Below are 20,322 nucleotides of genomic sequence, written 5' to 3'. Positions count from 1 at the left end.
GCTTCCCGAAGGCCCCAAGCCTCTTCGGCAGCCAGCGGTGATAGCACAGCAAAACCAGACAGTTTCTAACCCTGGAGCTGGGAGGAGGCAAAGGCTCAGTAACGTTTTTTCATGAGCGTCAGCTCTGGGGCTTTGCATATCAACCGTCATAAAATAGGTTTGAAAAGCACCGGGAAGCGTGGCATCGCTTTGGTGGAAGATGCGGCTGGCTCCGAAGCCGTAAGTACGGAGGTTGGCAGGCTGGCGGTGGGAAGGAGGGCTGGGCTTGGTGCCCGGCTCCCCCGAGGAGGAATCTAGGGGTTGATTCTTACCTTTGGCTTATGGCCCTATCCCCTTAGGGGTTGCTTTGTTTCCCCTGTATTTCCAGCAAATCCCCAGGGGCACGGTGGGGTACCAAGGACAACGTTCACCGTGTCCATGGTGTGGGTTTTTCCTCAATGATCTTCCTGCCCATGGTGAGACTCCCTCAGTTGGGGCGGGTACGGAACCACGCCTTCACCTGTGGGAACATATAACGTGCCCAACCCCAAATCTCGGGAGTCCGGCCGGGTTGCTCAGTGACACGCAGCCTCCCCGTCGCTGCCTCGTACCAGCGCTGGGGGAGGGAGCGGGTCGGGGGTAAGAAAGGGGATGAAGTTGGTGTTAATACCCTGTAACTTCACTGCTTGGCATTCCCCAAGTGCTGCCCAGGCCATGTTCCTGGTGCAGGCAGCAGCTGTGTAACTCATGCTTCGGAGATCTACCTGTCCTCGGCAGGCGACCCGCTGCCCAGAGGGCCGAGACTTGATCCCGAGGCTGGGGAAAGGCAGAGGCTGGGCTGAAGTCACCCTGTTCCTCAGCCCGTTCTGACTTTGCGGGGCCCAGAGCGCCTGCTCTGTGATTATGGGAGTAGAGAAAGCCGTCAGCGTTGCTGTGCTGTGGCCGTTACAGCCCTGCATCGCTTTCGGATGCAAACAAAACCCGCGTCGCCCTGTTCCGACCGGTGCTGTGTAGGGGGCCAGACGGCTTTCATGGCTGTGTCCGTGAAAACTCCTACGTGTTTCTTCTGGAGCAGTCGGAGCTCATTCAGACCCCGCCAGCGTGGACGAGCGGCTTAAATTGTCCTTTCTCAGCACCGCTCCTCCGCACTTGTCCGCGTCGCCCCGTCGCTCTGCCTCCGCAGAGCCGAGGACCGAGGGGAGGACGAGCCGGCGGGCCCGGGGCTGAGCTTCCTCGGGGTTTCTCGGGCTTTCTCGCAGCCCCGATGCTTAAACCTAATGTCTTGTATTTATTCTAAAATGGCTTTCATCTGATTTCCCTCTCGGTTAACAATTTAGCTGTCAAAACCAATAACGGCGAGGATCCATCCCCGGCCGCCATCAGCTCACGTTACCGTCCTGCAATTAACTCCGTGGTGGAACCGCTGCCGGGGCTTTGCTGGGGAATTATCAGGTTACTAATGAAGCCCGGGCAGAGGCGGGCGGCCCAGACGCCGCGGCGGTGGGCGCGATCCCGGCCTGCCGCACCCCAGCCCGCCCCGCGGCGGCGGGGGGGGGGGGGGGGGGAGCTCGGCGGCCGGTCCCGCCGCTGCCCCCCGGGGGCCGGCCCCGGCCCGTACGCCCCGTCGGGGCGGGCAGCGCCCGCGTAGGCGGGGGAGGACCCGAGCCGGACCGGGGCCCCCCCCCCCCTCTCTCTTTCCCCCCCCCGCCCTCCGCCCCCGCGGGCGGTGCCGCTGCCGGTGCCGCCGCAGGTAGCGGGGCCCGGCGGGGCGGGCGGGCGGCCCCCGGGGCGCGGCGGCGGCGGCGGCGGAGGGGGGGGGGGACACGGCTTCCTGCCCGGCCCGCGGCCGCCCCCGGCGGGGGAGCGGGGCCGGCGCGGCTCCCTCCCCGCCCTTCCTGCCGGCGGCCGCGGGACGCGCCGCCCGCGGGTACGGAGCGCGGCGGCGGCGGCGGGCGGAGCGGGGCGCGCCCGCCCCATGCACCGGAGCCATGAGGGCGGGCAGCCCCGGGGCCCGGGCCGCCGCGTCCCGGCCGGCGCCGAGGCGGGCAAGGTGAGAGCCGGTACCGCCGTCGGGGCCGGGAAGCGGGGCCGGGCAGCCCGGGGAGGGCGGCGGGCCGGGGTCGGGGCCGGGGCCGGGGCCGGGGCCGGGGCCGGTCGCTGCCTCCCGCGCCCGAAGGGGAGGATTTTCCATCCCGGCGTTTTCTGGGGCGTTTTGTGCTCGGCGGAGGGAGAGGGGGAAGAATTTCGATTTTTAATTACTACCATTAAAAAAATCAAATTTGCAATTCTTTGGGTGGCCTGATGGATTCCCTGATTGACAGCCGGAATTGACACTCTGGGTACCTCTTATCTCGGGCATTTACGGCAATTTCTAATTGCAGGTAGTTTGTGGGGTTTTTTCAGCGCTTTGGCTCGCATGGGAACCGAGCGATTACTTCAAGAGGCCCGGGTTAAGTGCAGGCAGGGAGAGAATTCAATCCACATTCAAATTGCTTCATTAAAGAGACGCAGCTTTTGTTGCAAAGGATTTAAATGGCCACTAGAAAGTTCTTATTTATTGTTTTGAGGCGGTTTATATAGGGTGCCCCGCGCTCGCCCGGCGCATGGAGCCGCAGCCTCCCTCTCCCGCTCTCTCCCGCAAGGTGATGCCGCCGGAGCCGCTGCCCAAGGGGAGCGCCCGCTGCCTCGACCCCCACGCCCGCGCCATGGTAAGCGGGGCCGGGGGGCTGCGGGGACCCGGCGGGCCGGGGATGCCGGGGGGCTGCGGGGACCCGGGGGGCTGCGGGGACCCGGCGGGCCGGGGATGCCGGGAACTGCGGGGACCCGCCGGGACGCACCGGGCCGGGGGCTGCGGGGACCCGGCGGGCCGGGGATGCCGGGGGCTGCGGGGACCCGTCGGGACGCTCCGCGTCGGGGCCGCGGGGGACGGCGGGGCCCCGGCTGACGGCCCCGCGGCGGCTCTGCCCGCAGTCGCAGCCCGACGGGGAGCCGCTGCCCGGCGCCCTGGAGAAGGAGGACGCCCGCTCGGCGCCCAGCACGCCCTCCACGCCGTCCGTCTGCTCCCCGCCATCCTCCTCTTCCTCCACGCCGTCGGCCGGCAAGAACGTCTGCTCCAGCTGCGGGCTGGAGATCCTCGACCGGTACCTGCTCAAGGTGAGCGGCGGGGGCGGCGGGCGGCGGCGGCGGGGGGCGGCGGGTGGCCCCGGGTCTCAGCCCCCTTCTCTGCCGCAGGTGAACAACCTCATCTGGCACGTCCGCTGCCTGGAGTGCTCCGTGTGCCGCACCTCGCTGCGGCAGCAGCACAGCTGCTACATCAAGAACAAGGAGATCTTCTGCAAGATGGACTACTTCAGGTAGGGGACACGGGCAGCTGCGGGTTGAAACCCCGGCTCCGGGGCGGGGGGCCGGCTGCCGAGGGGGTCGGGGCTGCTCCGGCGCTTGGCGGGGAGAAGGGGTTGAAAAAGCCGCCGGGCTCCCCGGAGCAGCCGGCGGGGAGAGGCGTCCCCTCGGGGCACGGGGAGGAAGGGGATTTGGGGGGCAGCTGCACCACCTCCCGGCGGGGTTCCTGACCCCCCCAGCCTCGCTGCCCGGGTGCCCGTGCCCCCCAGCCGGGGCTCTGCGGGTCGCCCCCAGCCCCGGTGCCCCTCGGCGCGGCGGGGAACTGTCCCCTCGGCTGGGCAAACGCTGGTTGAACGGCATCGCCCCGGCTTCTGCCAGGAGGGTTAAATGCGGACCTGACGGTCTGCGGTGCCGAACGGCTTTTGGAAACCTCTGTCTGCCGTGTGGCATCCGAAATGCCGAAGCGTCCGTGGCCGGGAGTGCGTGAAAAGAACCGAAACAAATTACCGGCACCGCAAGTCCCTGCGGCCGGGCCGGGGCTCGCCGGGTGCCGTCGCGTTCGGTCCGGACCTGCACCCCCCCGGGGGAGCGTGTCCTGCCGGGAGGCTGTTTCTGGCTTCGACGGTCTTTTGGTTCTAAACCTTAAACCACGAATTTTCCCCCCACAAAGAGTGGCGTGAGGGGACGGAGCTCCTCACCGGGGCTTAACTCAACACCAGAGCTCCCCGCTCGGACTTTCCCCATCCCACCAGGATGAGGGAATACCGTTTGCCCCCGGAGGAAGGGGAATCACGGGCAGGAAATGAGAATGACCCCGGCGGGGGGCTCGGGGGGCTCGGCAGCATCCTCCCGCCGCGGCGGAGGGCTCGGGGCTGCCTCCGCGGACAAAGGTGCCGTGGGCAGGGTGTGCTGGGGGGGGGGACGGCGGGGGGAAATACCTTGGAGATTTCTGCCGGTGGGTTTCACGGAGAGGGGCTCCAAAGACTTGGTTCTCGGCGGCTCAGCCCCCGTCCCCGCCGCACCGGCTCCCGCCGCGGGGTGCGCGGCTCCTCGGGCTCCGGGAGGCGGCTGCGGGGGCTGCGGGGAACCGGAGCCGTCCCCGGGGGGCCACGGCGCTCCGCGTCCCGCCCGGTTGTTGTTGTTGTTGTTATTATTATTATTACTATTATTTTTCGACTGCTGGTTTTTGGTGATCTCGCCGAAATCTCCTTCGCTCCCGACAGAAAGGTCTGGGGAAGTCCGCGGTGCCCTTGTGCTGCTTCGGGGCACTTTCAGCGCTTTCGTTAATTAATAACCGTTCCGATGCCGTTAACGTTGGGTTTTTTTAAGAGTGGACCTTTCCAAAGGCGGTTTTAAAGTAGCGCCTGGCTCTCTAAATTGCCTTCGAGCAAATAAAGCGAAGAACATCTGTTAAAAATGAACCTCTTTAGCTAGAAACCCCGGAGGCAGCGGGCGCTCCGCCGGTCTCTGCCCGCCGGTACCGGGGATGCCAAAGGAAAACTAAAACGAAAATGGCTGAAGGCGCCGCGGGACCCCCCCAGTTCCTGGGCGGCTGGGCCGGGGGGGCTCCCGGACCGCGCTTCGCACTTGCCTTTTGCATAAAAAGATGGGGGGGGGTTGTGGTTTGGGGGGTTTTAGTTTGTTTTTTGGTTTGCGTTTTGATTTTTTTTTCTTTTTTTTTTTTTTGTGAAACGCCGTGCGGCAGCGGAGGCAGCGCTTGGAGCCGGGCGGGAGCGGGGACACCCCCCCTCAGCCCCCGGGTCCGTGGGGCTCCCGGTGACCCTCGGCCGAGCCCCGGGCCGGTCCCGTTGCGGTGTCCGCGGGGGGCAGCGGGCGGGGGTCGCTCCCGTCGTCTACCGAGGGCGGCCGCGGCGGATCCCGCCGGGTCGAGCCGCGCCGTCGGTGCCGGTCTGCGGCCGGGAGCCGCTCGCCGGGGCCGGGGCGAGTCGGGGCTGACCACCCCCCCCCCCCCCCCCGCCCCGGCTGCCCCCTGGCAAACCCGGCTCGGGGGCCGCTCTCCCGGCCCCGGTCCCATCCTGCACCCGCCCGGCTCCCGGGAGCATCCCGGCCCACAGCCTGGTGAGCCCAGGACAGCCGGGACCCAGCACTCGGTAAAGGACAAACCTGACTCTTGAGATGGTGTTTTTTGGTTTTGTTTTGGTTTGGGTTTTTTATTTTTATTTTTTTTATTTATTATTTGCTGCAGATGAAGTGTGGGGGTTCTTTTTTTTTTTAAGAGCAAAGCAGAAAACCCATCTTGACGCGTGCGGGTCTTTGGAGCCGAGGCGGATGGAAGGGGCGGCGGGATGCGCTCTGCCTTGGAGCACACGGCGGCTTTTATCCCACCAGCGCTAATTCCCCGGGAGCCGGGGCTGTTCGCGGGCAGCCGGGGCTGGGGGGCCGTCAGGCGTGGGGCCGTCCACGGGCACTGCCCCGCTGCCGGGCAGGCACCGCTGCCCGCCGGTGAGCGCGTTCAGGCCTGGTCTGTCCGACCTTCCCTTCCCCGTTTGCATGAGGGGCTGCGTAAGTGCTGGCGCTGCCGCGGCTCCGCGGCCTTGTGTGTGTTTTTAAGCAAATGCTGCTGTTTCCTGTGTCTTGTCAAATAATTGCATTTGGCATCCAGGGCTCCAGCGCTTCGAGGAGGACCAAATTAAAATTGGAGCTCATTGAGCAGGACTTTGTGTTCTCGGGCAATGCGAGGGCCGCTCACGGCCAAGCTCCCACAGCTCCGGTCGCAGGGAGGCCCGGTGTGATCCCAGTGTGATTCCCACAACACCCCGCTGGGACCCTGTGGCTCCCTGCCGTGCTGGGCAGCCCTTAGGGACACGAGCACGGGGTCACCCATCCCGGCGTGTCCCTGGGGGCTGGGACAGCAAGAGACCAGCGGGTGAGCTGGCATCCACAGCTCGGCTATGGCCCAGGTGACCTCCGTCACCCCTCGCCGTCGTGCCCTGCTGGGACGATGCTCCCGCTCGAGCACTGCCGTGGCTCGGCGTGGAGATGGACTCGCTGCGACAACCCGCTGCCGGTCTGCTGTGCGATTTGGGGTGATGTCTGGAAGCTGCAGCTGACTCTGGGGGCTGTGTTAGGGGCTTCCTACAGAAAGGACTCATGAGGTGACAGGAATGTTTGGAGCTGTGGGTGGCCCTGGGCGCTAGGCATCCCTTGCCCTGTCCCCGCAGGCAGGGATGGACAGCAGGGCTCAGGGAGCTGCGGCACCCGGGTATGAGCGACGTATGAGAGCCAGAACGCACCAGGGCGTCCTCCCGCCTCTGCTCTTCCCGTGCCCCAGATGTTGTGGCCGCCCCTGGGGGAGGCGGGATGAGTGTCTCTGGAATGAGTCTCTCTGGGATGAGTCTTTCCCGGTAATGTTGTTGGCAGTTTCCATCTCCCAGAGCAAACCGTTGCGGAGAGCTGGCAGCATCCGCTCAACCCACCACAAACTACGTGCAGGGCCTGAGCCGATGGCTCCGGCAGACGTTGGTGATGCCCCAGCCTGTGTTGCAGTGCTGGGCTCGGAGAAAGTCTCCGGCTCTGCGTCTCCTGCTGCAGTGTGGCCCCGTCCCTGTCCCCGCCAGGCGGGTGGCAGGAGCCGTGGGGTGCCCCTCGCCCGGTGCTCTGCCACCCTGAGCAGACAGGGCTCTTTGGACTCTCACTGCCCCGTGAGCTTGGTGAACTAAAGTCTATTTTATTTTTGAGCTGTTATTTCCAGTGCTGACGGGTCAGAGCAGCCTGCTTGCAGGCGTTTCTCTCCCCGTTCCTGCGTTGCTTGCGGTGATGGTCTCTGTTGGGTTGACAGCGGGTGCCCGTGCCCAGCCCCAGCTCAGCGTGGTTTCTGTAAAACCTGATCGCTGCGGACGGTGCCGGAGGCAGGTGTTGGCCGAGAGCCACAGGCACAGCATCGCCGGTTGCCGGTGCCGCAGCCTGCGCAGTCCCCGTGCTCGCGTCTGGCTGCCGAGCCTCAGCCTCTCGCCGGGCGCTGCTTGTGCCGTGGCTCTGCAGGGGACAGTGGTGTCAGCCCCTGTCTGCGCCGGCTGCTGCGGCCCCCCGAGCCCCTGCGCCCTCAGCAGCCCCTGCCCTGCTCCCTGGGAACTGCCACCAACCTGGGGGTCCCGCCTGGCCCCGGGGGGACACTGTGATGTGGGTCTGGGGCCACCTGGGTGTCTCTCCCAGATCCCAGCTGGTGTGTGATGGGAACGTGTGATCTTTCCTGTGCGGTGCCCTGTGCCTCAGTTTCCCCTCTGTCCCAGAGGCGTCGGGATGTGCCTGTCCCCATGCTGTGTTCCCCCCCTTCCTGCAGCAAGCTGTGATTCAAGCGGGGAGCAGCAATTACCACGTGCTATTAGCTTGGTAAGCCTGCCCCTCGTTTGATACCGTTCAGCAAGTACGACTGTTTACATAGCACATTGTTCAAAGTAATTCAATTTACAGGAATGATCTTTACTTCTAAATAAAAAATTAATACAGTTCTTTTGTTTGTGCGTTTATATAAACTAGCTGGCACAAAGTCAGTTTACAATGTTCCCATCTGAAGTAAATTAGTGAAGTCTCTTAGCTAGGTCTCTGTATAATTTCAGCACAGAAATGTCCTCTCTGAAGCAGCGTTTTGGGGTGGGTTTTTTTGGTCAGCTATGGTCAGGCTGAAAAATTTAAACCTTTCTTTTCCTCCCAAATAGTTTTGCAATTAGTAATTCCATTGCAGGACGGTCTTTCTGCATCTCACTGAGCCCACGGCGGGCAGCAGCTCTGCGGCGTGGGGTCGGCGCCCGTTGGCTGCGGTGGGCTGACCTGGGCTCTTCCACCACCCGTCTGCGGCGGCCGGGGCTGCTCTGGCCGACCGAAACCGAGGGGCTTGCGGTGCGGGGTATCTCCTGCCATTTGGTGTGGTCATCCCTTCTCGGTGTTTTGTGCCTGCGCTGAGAGATGCTGGAGCTGCTCGGGCAGGGGTGGCAGCAGCTCCGCTCCCCGGCCAGCGCGGGCGTCGGGAGCACGCAGGCCCCGGCTGCGGTGGGGGTCCGGGTGGGAGCCCCCAGGAGCCGGAGGCAGCGGTAGCTGGTGTGCCGGGGGTGTGCGGGAAAGCTCAGCGGCTGCAATCAGGGCTGTGTCGGAGCCAGCATCAGCTCTGTGGTGACAGAGGAGATGCTCGCTTCTCCCCTGCTGCTCTTGCTGCTCATTGCATTTATTTTTTTAAGCAGCAGTAATACCAAAATGCAGAAGCCAAACCAAGGCTGCGCCTGACCCTGCCTGTGCTGCAGGCAGCACCTCCTGGCAGGCGCCGACCCGGGGTTGCAGGGCCACGGGGCCACGTCTGCTGCTCCCCGTGAATCGCCCACCCTTGGCCAGCAGCATCCCGGCAGAAATGTTTTTTTTCAGAAGTGCGCAAAACGCCCGGTGCAGGGATCCTGGCCATCTTGTTGCTTCTTCATTGCACTGAGCTACTTTCCAGCGTAACTCACATAGGCACGATCATCGTCCTCTTGCAGCGAGGAGACTCCTCGTAGGAGGAAAAAGCAGATGCATGCGCCTGTACGTGTGAGGAGAAAACACATGTTTTGATTTATGGCAACGGGAGAGAACCAGCTCTGACACAGTTTCCATCCGAGTCTCACACTGGCTGTTATCAAAATAAAAAGCCCACGGGCTTGGAAGCTGAATCATGGCGCTGCGTCACCTCAGCCCCTTGGCCGCATCTGGCGCCGCGGGGCCGGGGCGAGTCAACGCCCCGCTCCTGCCCGCGCCGCTGCCCGTGCCGCCCTGCCGCCGGGGATCGGCACCGGTGGGGCGGTTTCACCGCAGCTCGTTCCCTGCGTGGGTGTCGGGGTGGGTTTGGGCTGGATGGGGCGAGCGACGGGGCCAGCAGCAGCGCCCGCGCCCCGGCGTCGTGCTGCCTGCCCTCACCCTTGCCCGCCCTCATCCTGCCTCTTCTCCTCCCGCAGCCGGTTTGGTACAAAGTGCGCCCGCTGCGGCAGGCAGATCTACGCCAGCGACTGGGTGCGGCGAGCGCGGGGCAACGCCTACCACCTCGCCTGCTTCGCCTGCTTCTCCTGCAAGCGGCAGCTCTCCACCGGCGAGGAGTTCGGTTTGGTGGAGGAGAAGGTGCTGTGCCGGATTCACTACGACACCATGATAGAGAACCTCAAGCGAGCGGCGGAAAACGGTACGCAGCCCCAATGCCGCGGTCGCGGCCTCGCTCCGGGGGCCGTCCCTGTCCCACGCGCTGACCCCCATCCAAGGGTGCCGGGGTTGGTCCCGTCGTCGCCAAAAGGGGACGATGGGTGGCCCTGGGGAGGCTTGAGCGCGAGGCCCTGGGCTGGCAGAGGGCTCGTGGGGGTGGCCGACGTGCCGGCAGCACCCGCGGCTCGTGGCAGACCCGTGTGCCACAGGCAACGCCGGGGACGAGGCCCTGGTCCCGCGCAGCCCGCTGTGCAGTGCGTGAGGAAGCCGCTGGGATTTTGAGGCTGTGAGTCATAAATCTAAGAAGGTGGGAAAGCTGGCGATCCGACAAAACCTTCCCCTCATTTTCCACCCGCCCTGCCCGCCTGGGGACGTGCCGCTCCCAGCTGGACCGCGCCGCACGCTGCTGTCCCCGCCGCGGCGCGCCGCGAGCAGCTGGCCGGCCTCTGCTTTCCCAATCAAGTCGGTGACACCGAGGTCACGCAGCACCGCAGCTCCTGTCCCCTTGAGCCCGGCCCCATCCTCCTGCGTGGCAGCGGGCAGAGAGATGCTCGGAGCAACAAATCGGCGGGATTAATCTGAAGCGGTGCACAAAGGAGGCCAGGCAGTGCCGGGGGCTGTCCTGCGTTGGAAAGCACCTGAGCTATGTTGATACGGCAGCAACCGCAGCTCAGGGGAGCAGGCAACCCCCTGGGCTCGGTGCCGTGGGAGCTCAGCCGGGTCCTGCCCATGGGCTCGGGCTGAGGCCGGGCTCATCTCTCTCCCGCGTTTGTGCCTGTGGGGAATGACGGCTGTGGTGGCTGCGAGGCTGTTTGCTTTTAACACATGGGCGCTGTGCCGGGCAAGGGAAGGGTGCCCATGGATGCTGTGCAGCTACAGAGTCACTGAGGGAAGTGCCCAGGGCTGCTTTCCCACCGGTCCCCATGCCTGGGACCCTCCTGGGGCTGGACTGGGCTGGGGCATTGCCCCCAGCCGGGAGCAGGGCTCCAGCCCTCTGTGCCCCTTCATAGCACTTGGTGGGCATGAGGAGGGAAACATCATGTCCCGGCCCGTGCAGCATGTGGAAACCATTAACAACCTGACATGAAAATAATGTGTTTCTGTTTACAACGTTTGAGTAAGAGGATGAAAACAGAGTGCCCGGTCGGGTTGGGAGGGTCTCGGCTTGGGACGCAGCTCGCAGCATGTTGGTCCATATGGTTGGCTGCTGCAGAGGTGCGAGCAAGGCAGCGGGGAGCAGGGATGGAGGGGGAGAAGGCACACAGCCCGAGGAGTGGGCTGGTGCGAAGATGGTAGGGTCTGGCGCCAGGGGGTCCCGCAGAGCCGTTACCCCAGCCGAGGGCTGGAGCGGTGGGTTTGCTGCTGCTCCTAAGGTCTTGCTGGTGTGGGCTGAGCCCCGCGGTGTCAGGGCAGGGCTGGGGCACGTGGTGAGTGTCCTGCATGGGTACCAGTGTCCAAGTGTCCCCTCGTTTTGAGAAGGGGGTGAGATCGCTTTGGAGAGCTGCAGTTGCTGCAGAGTTGGAGAGCTACGGTCCCCCCCCCTCCAGTAATTACCCAGCAATTTCTTCTGCACATGAGGTTTTACATACAAGAAAAATAAACAGATGTTGCTGAAGTCAGAGTCCCATTCATCATCCGAAAAGAACAAGTCAAACTATATGAGAAAGTCCTTCAACTCAAGCCAAGACAATCACAGCCCGGTCCAGCTTGCAGAGCGAGTGCCGGGTTGTACAGGCGCATCCTGGGAGCGGGGCGAGCGCCAGCCCCGCGCAGGCATCCTCCCTCATCCATCACTCGTCGGTGCTTGACCAGCACTGCCGAGAACAGCCGGACCGGGTACAACCTGGGCTGCAGCAGGGACCCCAGTGAGGAACGAGGGACCCCAGTGTGGAATGAGGGACCCCAGTGAGGAATGAGGGACCCCAGCTCTGGCCACCCTCCCTGCAGGCTCCGTAGCTGTGCGAGCATGGCTGGGCTCACCCCGACACCGTGCTTGGCAAGTGGGTGGACAGTCGCCCCTGGCACGTCTCCCTTAGTGTGGTTGCTGCTCAGAGCATGGGCACCCCAAGGCCGTGGGGACGGTGCTGCTCCTGCTGCTGCTCCGTGACCCAGGAGGAGGAGGAGGTAGGGGTGCCAGGAGGTTTTGGGGCCGGGGAAAGGAGTAAAGAGCCCAAATGCTCTGAGCAAATGAAACGACTGATGGAGGCAGCGCCTGCAGGGGAAGACAGGGTCGCGGGGAGCAGTGTGGGGCAGGAGTGATGGATGTCTGTGAGCCCGGCAGAGGCAGGGTCCCCTTCTGAGCTGCTCCCCGGAGGATGTGGCCAAGCAGTGACAGCGAGTCAGGGCTAGCGGGACATCAGCGCTTTCCTTCACACACCGCCTTGACATCACGTTCCCGCTGCCATCTCCCCATCCCTCATTCCCCTTAGCTTCCACCAACTTGCTGCATTTTTTCTTAATTCAACAGTAAATTCTTCAGGGCCGGTGGTGTCTCCTTCCCAGCGCGTGGAGGGGCTCAGCAGCCCGGGGCAGCTCCCGAGTGGCAGTGCCGGCTCTGCTCTTTCTCCTACTGCTTGCAGCAAGGGATGCTGTGGGTGCCCCACGCTGCGATGCCAGGCGTGTTGTCCCCCGGTCGAGCGGCCGTTGCTCGCGGGGCTGGCAGTCAGGCAAGCAGAATTTCTGACCTGCGGCACACGGGGCTTTTCTCTCTTGTAGGCAATGGGATCACGCTGGAGGGGGCTGTGCCCTCGGAGCAGGACAGCCAGCCGAAGCCGGCCAAGAGGGCCCGCACCTCCTTCACCGCCGAGCAGCTGCAGGTAGCGGGGCTGGACCTGGGGGGGCCGTAGGGGCTGCGGCTGCCCGGCCTCATCCTGACCCCCTGTCTCCTCTCCCCACTCCAGGTTATGCAGGCACAGTTTGCTCAGGACAACAACCCCGACGCACAAACGCTTCAGAAGCTGGCGGACATGACGGGGCTGAGTCGGAGAGTCATTCAGGTGAGGGGCGGCCAGGGGTGGGCAGGGTGCAGGCACCATCGGCCGAGCAGCCCCAAGCAGGGCCGAGGAAGGGGGCAGAGGGGGTGCACCAAAAGCCTGGTGCTAGACAGGGCTCACATCCCCGTAGCCCCTCGCTCCCGCGCATTGACCCTCAGACTTGCGGCATCCAGCAGCTCTGTGCTGCCTCACCGGCATGTCGGCTTCATCGGCTCCAGTAGTGATGCCAGCACTGCCTTTCCTCTGTCTCACTCATGGGTTTTCTGTTTGTTTTTCCCTCTTATGATGCAATGAAAAAACAACCCATACAGCCCCGGCCAGTCCCAATAAAGCTGCCGTTAGCACACAGTCCCAGAGCTCAGTGCTCTGCCCTGACAGCAGGCACGGGCAGCGCGGGCACTTCCCCAGCAGTCGGCAGCCGTCCCCGCTGTGAGCAGGCAAAGTTGGTTCACTTCGGGAAGCGTTGGGCTCGAGAATTTTAAAGAAAAAGGGTTTTTTTCAGCCCCGGGGGACATGGTGGCAGGGAAGTCCCCACGCTTGTGCTGTGCGGGAGGGGAGGGAGACCGGTGCCGTAGGGATTGAGAAATGCCCCCTCTGCAACTCCCAGCTCGCTGTCTCCGTAGACAGCCCAGCTTTTCCCCTTGGTGACATTTATACTCTTCACTTTAATGTTCTGCTGACATACTTTCTGCATACAATAAAAACATGAGTGATTAAAATAAATTTGGAGCTTTCATCCAGGATTGTTTTGCCAATGACACATTTAAATTTCGTGTGTGAAAATCTGGCTCGAGCCTCAGTTATTGAGATTCTTCATTTAGCTAAAGATCAAGCAGTCTGCACACTGAGCTATTTTTTATGTGGATATTTTTTAAAGGCGCTTTGAACAGGAAACAATTTGTCAAATGCTACGACTGTTTCCTTCTCTGTGGTCCAGCGCGCTCGGCCTGAGAGCTGATCTTTGCTCAGCCTTGGAGAAGATTTTTCCTCCCAGCTATCTTTCGAAAATTAAAGCATAAGAAAGAAATCACCACATTAGCATAAAAAAACTCCCTTCCACGCATGTTTTAACTCTAGGATGTAATCCCCTAACTATTCCTTTAATTAAAAGCAGTGAGATATGGTCAGAAGGCTCATACCTGCTGCTCATATGTACTAGGGCTGTATCCCACCACAGTACCCTCCTTTCTCAGCTTTAATGTTCTGCTGATGTGGTTCTTGAATATGATAAACCACAAGTGATTAAAACAATATTGTTTTCATCGTCCCTAAAGTCACATCTCCTAGTCTAAGCTTTTACTCAGTTTTGTCTCCCCTTGTCTCTTGCCTTGCAATGCTCATGCATTTCCCAGCTGATCTCAGCTGTGTTTTTAGGCCAGGCTAGCTGGGGTTGAAGGTTAAAATCTAAATAAGACCTTGAAAAGTGCTCCTGTTGTTTACAGTGGAAGCCGTGCAGGGACAAAGCTTTGCATATGCAGGGATGGATGAACCCAGCCAAAGCTCAGGTACAAGGAGTGTTTCTGCCTGGCTGCTCCCCCGGCCGGTACCGTGCTGTTACCAAAGTCCTTCGAGCCCCTTTCACAGCCCTTCGAGCTCAGGGAGCAGCTTGCTGTTAAAAATATTTTAGTGTGGGAGGGAATAATGTGATCATTAATGTGAGTTTCTGCATCACCTGGTCAGGGTGTTTCACTCGGTGACTCCTGCGATAAGCTTGAAAGTTTTAATTACCCTAATAAAGAACAACCAAGACAAATCAATAGTACAGATGCCACTTCAGGCACCCTGATGTTTGTACTGTCTTGAGACAAAACTCTTGCTCTAGTGAGTGTAAAACAAAGCTATGGAAGCTGGTGGAATGCTGGTGAGGTATTTCAGCGTGCAGATTTCTAAATTTGATTGCTTTTTTAAAAAAAACTTGGAAGAGACACCCATCATAGGGTCTTGGTGAAGGACCACGCTTCAAATCAATTGTCTCTCCATTGACACAGGGTTTGCTGCTTTTGTTTCAGGTTTGGTTTCAAAACTGCAGAGCCCGTCATAAAAAACACACCCCCCAGCACACGGTGCCGCCCTCGGGAGCCCCCCCATCCCGCATCCCTTCCTCGCTCTCTGATGACATTCACTACTCGCCCTTCAGCAGCCCGGAGCGGGCCCGGATGGTGACGCTGCACGGATACATAGAAAGTAAGTGCCGGGTCGCGGAGCTCCGGCAGCGGGGTGCTCGGGGACGGCAGGGCAGTGGGGTGCTCCCCGGGAGCAGGGGGTAGCAACACGGCACAGAGCGCTGTCAAAAACGCTCTTGTACTGTGGGTGCACGGCTGGTGCCCATGCTGCTCCTCCTCCTCGTGGTCTTGATAAACTTTGTCTTTGGGATTTTCTGAAGACCCGTTTACGAGGAAGCCCCAGATGAGAGAAGGAGGGGAGGGGAGAGGGAGCTGCTGCAGCCTCTTTCCCTCCATACCTCATCCCCAGGAAAGTCACTGCCTGGGTTTTACCAGACTGGTTCTTGGCCCTCCTTGTGTTTTCTTTGTCATGGAGAAGAGGCGAGAATGTGCTCTGTTGAGCTCGGTGGTCAAGTGGTCTCCTTCCTGCTCAGAAGATCAGAGTTGCTTTCTCTAACAGTTGCCACGTGCCGATGAATCATTTGCGAGTGGCGGGCAGCTTTGGTCATGCCTGGACGGAGGTTTTGGCTCCGTGACTCTTGCGAGGCTTCTCCCCTCCCTCGCCCACGCAGGCTGTAGTAAAATGTGGGTCCTGCTGTGCCTCTGCCTGATCCACCGGGCACCACTTCTTCCACACGTGTCCCGAGCTGCTCCCTGGTGGAAGCCTGACCGTGCCGGTTGGAGGGCGTGTGTTGTTTGTAGTAACAGAGGCTGAAGCCTCTTCTCATCCACAGGTCAGGTACAGTGTGGACAAGTGCACTGTAGACTTCCCTACACTGCTCCACCAGTGCACCTCAAAGCAGACATGGAAGGACCACTATCTAATAGGGGTGAGAAGGTAATTGTAGTCCCTGTTTCAGGCTTTGGGGCCAAACTTCAACTGTAGCAAAGATTTTTGTGTAACATCATTGCCACTGCTGTCTCTTGTCAGCATCACTGCTTCTCCATGATCTCTGGCAGCTGCCGCCCACTCATGTGTCTTTTCTTAATTTTGGTGGCCCTAGATTGATGTACCAACTGTTGGTCAAAATGGCATCACTTTTGTTCTTCACTAAATACCCCTCGTTGTTGTGATGTGCTGGGATGCTGTGCCTGCATTCACTGAAGGCTTTTGACACCCTCCTGCCTGAGCTCCTCTCTCTCTGGTTTCTCCCCTTCCCATGTGCAACGAGCTCCGTTCTCCTGCTCTGTTCCTCAGCTGCCTGCACACATTGTCAGTGTGAACAGCAACTGGCTGTTAACAAGAGAGCAGGGGGGGCCTTTCGCATGTGCTAACTCTCTGGTTTTCTGTGAGTTAATAAGAAAGATTCATTTCTTGGGGATTCCAGTATTGCTTAAAAAAATAACAACTGGCTGTTACAATATCTGAAGCAGGAATGTTGTTTCACAATGTCTGGCCAGGAAACAATATTGCATGTTGATATTTTTCTGTTCAGCACTTAAAGTATCTGTCTGTTCTAACACACAGCTTATTTAGGGGCAAAACTTCTGAAACGTGCTTAGGCTCATAAGATTTTATTTAGGATCCCAGTTTAAGTGACTTCATTTTGAGGAAACACTGAGCCTTTGGCAACTCTTACTGGTTTTAGATTTTGTCTTTACTGTTAGAAGTTCTCAGCATCTCTTCAAATCTCTCCCTATTCAGTGCAGCAATGATAGCTTATTGAGCTCTGTTTTGATAAGCACAAGCAGGGGCACAGTAAAGTTACTTTTTCAGTCTAAATGCTACCATTTTGTCATGCACAGCAAGCTGGAGAGTTTTCAGAAAATATTACACAGTCCTGGTGCTGTTGTTCAGGGAAACTTCACTGCAGCAAGCAGCTCCTGTGATTTAGGTGCAATTACTGGCTCGCAGCTGTTGCAGAACTGGGTTCTCAGGACACAGAGCTGCCCACCAACCAGCTCCTTTGCCAAACAATCACTTGCATGTTGAATTCCTGAAACCTGAAGCAGCCTCTTTTTCCACATCCAAAATTTTTTAAGAGCAGTGATAGCTGAGATCCTGGGAAAACACACGTAAACGCTAAGTCTCCGTTTCCCTCTGCGCATGGGGCACCCCCTCCACTCCTCTCGGGGTACCCAGCGCAGCGGCTGTGGGAAAGCCGAGTTGTGACCAGCTCGGCGGCTGCTCCCCCTGACTGATGGCAAGGACAGATGCTGTATTTGCAGAGCAACGAGGTGTAGTGGTTTGAGGGAAGCCTGTGCTGGTTAGCAAGTGAGGTGGATGGAGTAAGGACCGTTGGTAATGGTCTTCATCTTTCTTGGTAGCTGCCGTATCACAGAAGAAATAAATTAGATACTGGTTCCAGTGTGTTGCCCAGTATGATATGGTTTCGCAGCTAAAGGCGTGCCCGGAGGTGCACCTCTCTCAGGCTGTGTGCTGCCATAGTCCTGTCACCTCCCGCCTGGGCTTCTCGGCTGCCGCGCGTGCCTTCCCCGACCAGCTCATTTCCGCGGGCAGGGCTGGCGGCTCCCGGGCAGACAGCAGTTCCAGAGAGGGTTTTTCCATTGGGAAGCGGCTGCCAAAGCGGGGCACATGTCTGTTCTGTTGGTCCCTGAAAACACATTTCCATTGCGAGGGCTGTCTGTCTCTGAAAGCAGCTAACGCTCGATTCCCATTTTTCCCACTAGGTCATCCTCTTTCAGTACTGACTGCGCGAACTCTTCCTCATCTGCCCATGGCGCTACCAGCACCACTGCCCCTCAGCCGCTGAAACACAGCGTCCAGCCCGAGGCAACTGTTATCAGTCATGCAGGAGAAACTCAGATCCAGCATTCTCAGTTATTTCCATTGACCAGCACCTAACATCCACTATTATTTCTCCAGCGACACTCTGTGTATGTGTGTGTTGAGTGCAGAGTTACATTTTTCACTTGTTTCTTGTGGACTTGTAGAATGACCGTGAGTCTCTCCAAGGCAATGCCAGACACAGTCAAAATTAGTGACTCTACTGTGCTTGCAAATCTTGCTCCCAAACCCATGGGAATATGAACAAACCAGAACATGCTGAGTCTCAGGGGGGGTCGATGATCACCCCTGAACATAAAGGAAGGAGGAATTTACGTGGTTTGGCCTGATTCTCTTTTTGCACCAGTGAAGCGCTGTCAGTTCCCGGACATCCCTCCTTATTTCCACTTGCATGTGTGAAATCTGAAATGGGCTTTTTGGCTCAGCAACTCGATATATACACAGACCTTCCTGAGCCAAACTCGCGGGTAGCTGAGACTCCACTAAGTGGAAAACATGATGCCAGCTGGAAATAGGCAGTTTTTCTTCCTCCTCAAAGTGCTTTAGAATCACATGTCCTTTGATCACTCTAAGGTAAGTAAATCTTAGTGTTTTTCCCCCCGTTTTATAGGAGGGGAAACCAAGATGTCCTAAACTGAGTGAGAGGAACCGTGGGGGTTGGTGGCAGAGCCAGGTTTAGCACCCTGAAGTTTTGATTGCTGACTTGTTCTTAGAACACCGAATATCTCTCTCCTCTCACAGCCATCTGCCAAATCTTTTTTTTAATTTTTTTTTTATTTTTTACTCTTGTTCTTTATTAACAAGCTACTTTATTTCCTTGGAGTCATATTGGATCACAAATGGGTGATTTCAGAGTGTACCTACACAAAACTCTCAGACACTCCATACTCTGGGACTGGGAAATCCTCAATGGAAGCTGGCCGTAAAGGTGTAGAAATGTTCTCCCCTGGTGTGGACCCAAGTTCAGTCAGTGGAAACAGTGGGGTAGAAACTGGAGACCAGTTAAAAAGGCGAAAACCGCAGTGAGGCCAGTAGGAGCAGTCGCTAGCTGAGTGAGTGGACAGCAAGGTGCTGGCATATTCCTTTACCTGACAGCAGCGCTCTGATTCCCTCTGCCCTCCTGTTGTTCTCCCTTGCTGCAGCGCGGCTGTTGCTCCTGCCAAGTCCTCGGACGACGGCGCAGCCCATGAGGACTGCTGCCGGCGGGGCAGGCACCGCAGGGCTCAGTGCAACAGCAGAGGAAGTGCTCGGCAGTCTGGCCCCAAATCAGGAAAGAAACTCCGAAATGATCCTCCATTGACGGTAATAACAAAAAGTAAACAAGTAGCCTTTGCCAGCCCTTCTCAGTTTGCACCAAGCCAAGAGCAGGTCTGTAATGAAACCTCTCTCCATGCAAGCACATGGGTCTGTCTTGCTGCTAAGTGTCTGCGAGGCCGCGTTTCCAAGAATGTGAAAGCCTACTATGAGCCACAGTTAGTGCATAACATGACTGAACTGTGCCTGAGGAACAGAAGACAGGATCCATCCGTTACATAACTTGTTTTTAATTCGAACTGTAGATACATGTGTTTTTCTCTCTGGGAGATCCTGGATCAATCTCCAGCATCAGCCGGGTGGGCAGCCATCCCACTGGTTTGGCCAGCCCGTATTGCACACGAGGCAAGCCTTCTCCTGACCGTGCCCCCAAGCTCCGTGTGACACCGACGGCCGGACATGTGGCTCCAGCTAACCGTGAGGCACGCTCGCCGCTCTGACCGCACGGGGAATGGTGTAGGGAGATGTGGATGTCTGCTGAGGTGGCCACCAAGATCTCTTGGCTTGAGAAGTAACTGAGTACAAGCATGCATTGATACTTGTTGGAACAAATATATATATACACACACACACATATATACCTCTGTGTGTGTGTGTATATATATTAAAAAAAATACAGAGCGAGAGAGAGAGTATGATGGTAATACCTTGGACAGTTAGGCCAGTATTCTGTCTAATTGCAGCCAGCAGCTAGCAGCTCTATCCCCAATTTAAAAAAACATTTGAAAGGAGAGAGGAAATTAAGTCTGCAAAGTATTATTGTCACCTCCTGATGTGCAAGTAACCACTTCCAGTGTTTAGCCAGTGACAAGGCACTCCCGCACACCTGACCTGACTGGAACCACTGCTGCAGAGGTGTCCCCTCAGGGAGGGGACAGTCATCGGTTGCACCCGTTGGAGTCACTTTTGTCCTTGTCCGTAGCAATGAGTGAAGGACGGGCATTCCCTTCGTTGGCTGTTGGTGGAGCGTTTGTAATCGCGAGGTTGAGGTGGATCGCTGTGTCCGCATGCAACAGCCTTAAGATGCTGGTGGTGGTTGGCAGGGTTGCTGGGGCCCAACTTTCTCCTCCATTTGTGCTTGCGCATCCTAATGATCGTTTAGTTGTGGAATTAGTGCCACAAACGAATGGGTAGTTATTTCATTTAAGACTGAAGGAGAGACTTCAGGCTGTAACTTGACCTGACATCCGACAGTACTTGAGATTTCCACAACCGTTTTGTTGAGGGAGAAAATGGTTTGATGCATTTATCTTCTGTCTCGGTGGTGCAATGAAAGGGAAACTATTAAATATGTATCTGCTAAATATCAGCTTAGTTACTGATCAGAAAAAACCCACTTGTGAAATGTACTGTATATCAACGTTTTTGTAACTGATACCACTGACAGGACTGGAGTGCAAAGCAGAGGGTCAAGGGAGCATAGGTGCTGCTCTTCGGTGGAAGTGGACTCACCACTACCCGTGGGGCCAACTGCCCCCCACAGACTGTGCTCCGGGGCACTTTCCTCCGTAAGTAGCCAGGAGCAGCTTTGCTAATTCAGAAATCAGGCTCTGTTTATATTAAGCCCAAATTGTTTGCAAAAACTGGAAGCAATTCAGCTTGTGCAGTTTTA

General features: G+C 58.6%; 1 protein-coding gene across 3 annotated transcripts; it reads left to right on the top strand.

The window, feature by feature from the left end:
- Positions 1-1,899: 1,899 nt before the first annotated feature.
- LHX6 (LIM homeobox 6) lies at positions 1,900-20,252 on the top strand. Of its 3 annotated transcripts, XM_075054859.1 has the most exons (10): positions 1,900-2,029; positions 2,547-2,687; positions 2,950-3,132; positions 3,211-3,332; positions 9,255-9,475; positions 12,208-12,308; positions 12,393-12,488; positions 14,495-14,669; positions 15,382-15,485; positions 17,279-20,252. In XM_075054859.1, the coding sequence occupies exons 1-10, from the start codon at positions 1,955-1,957 to the stop codon at positions 17,297-17,299; spliced, it is 1,239 nt and encodes a 412-aa protein (XP_074910960.1). In that variant the 5' UTR covers positions 1,900-1,954; the 3' UTR covers positions 17,300-20,252. The 3 variants fall into 3 exon arrangements, with proteins under 3 accessions (XP_074910960.1, XP_074910956.1, XP_074910959.1); XM_075054855.1 differs by having other exon boundaries at positions 2,950-3,332; XM_075054858.1 differs by having other exon boundaries at positions 1,943-2,029; positions 2,622-2,687; positions 2,950-3,332; positions 15,382-15,477.
- Positions 20,253-20,322: the final 70 nt, after the last annotated feature.

The sequence above is a fragment of the Buteo buteo genome, chromosome 23, assembly GCF_964188355.1.
Source record: "Buteo buteo chromosome 23, bButBut1.hap1.1, whole genome shotgun sequence".
Lineage (NCBI taxonomy): Eukaryota > Metazoa > Chordata > Aves > Accipitriformes > Accipitridae > Buteo > Buteo buteo.
The sequence above is the reverse complement of the archived record's forward strand: the minus strand, read 5'-3'. Positions and strand labels throughout refer to the sequence as shown.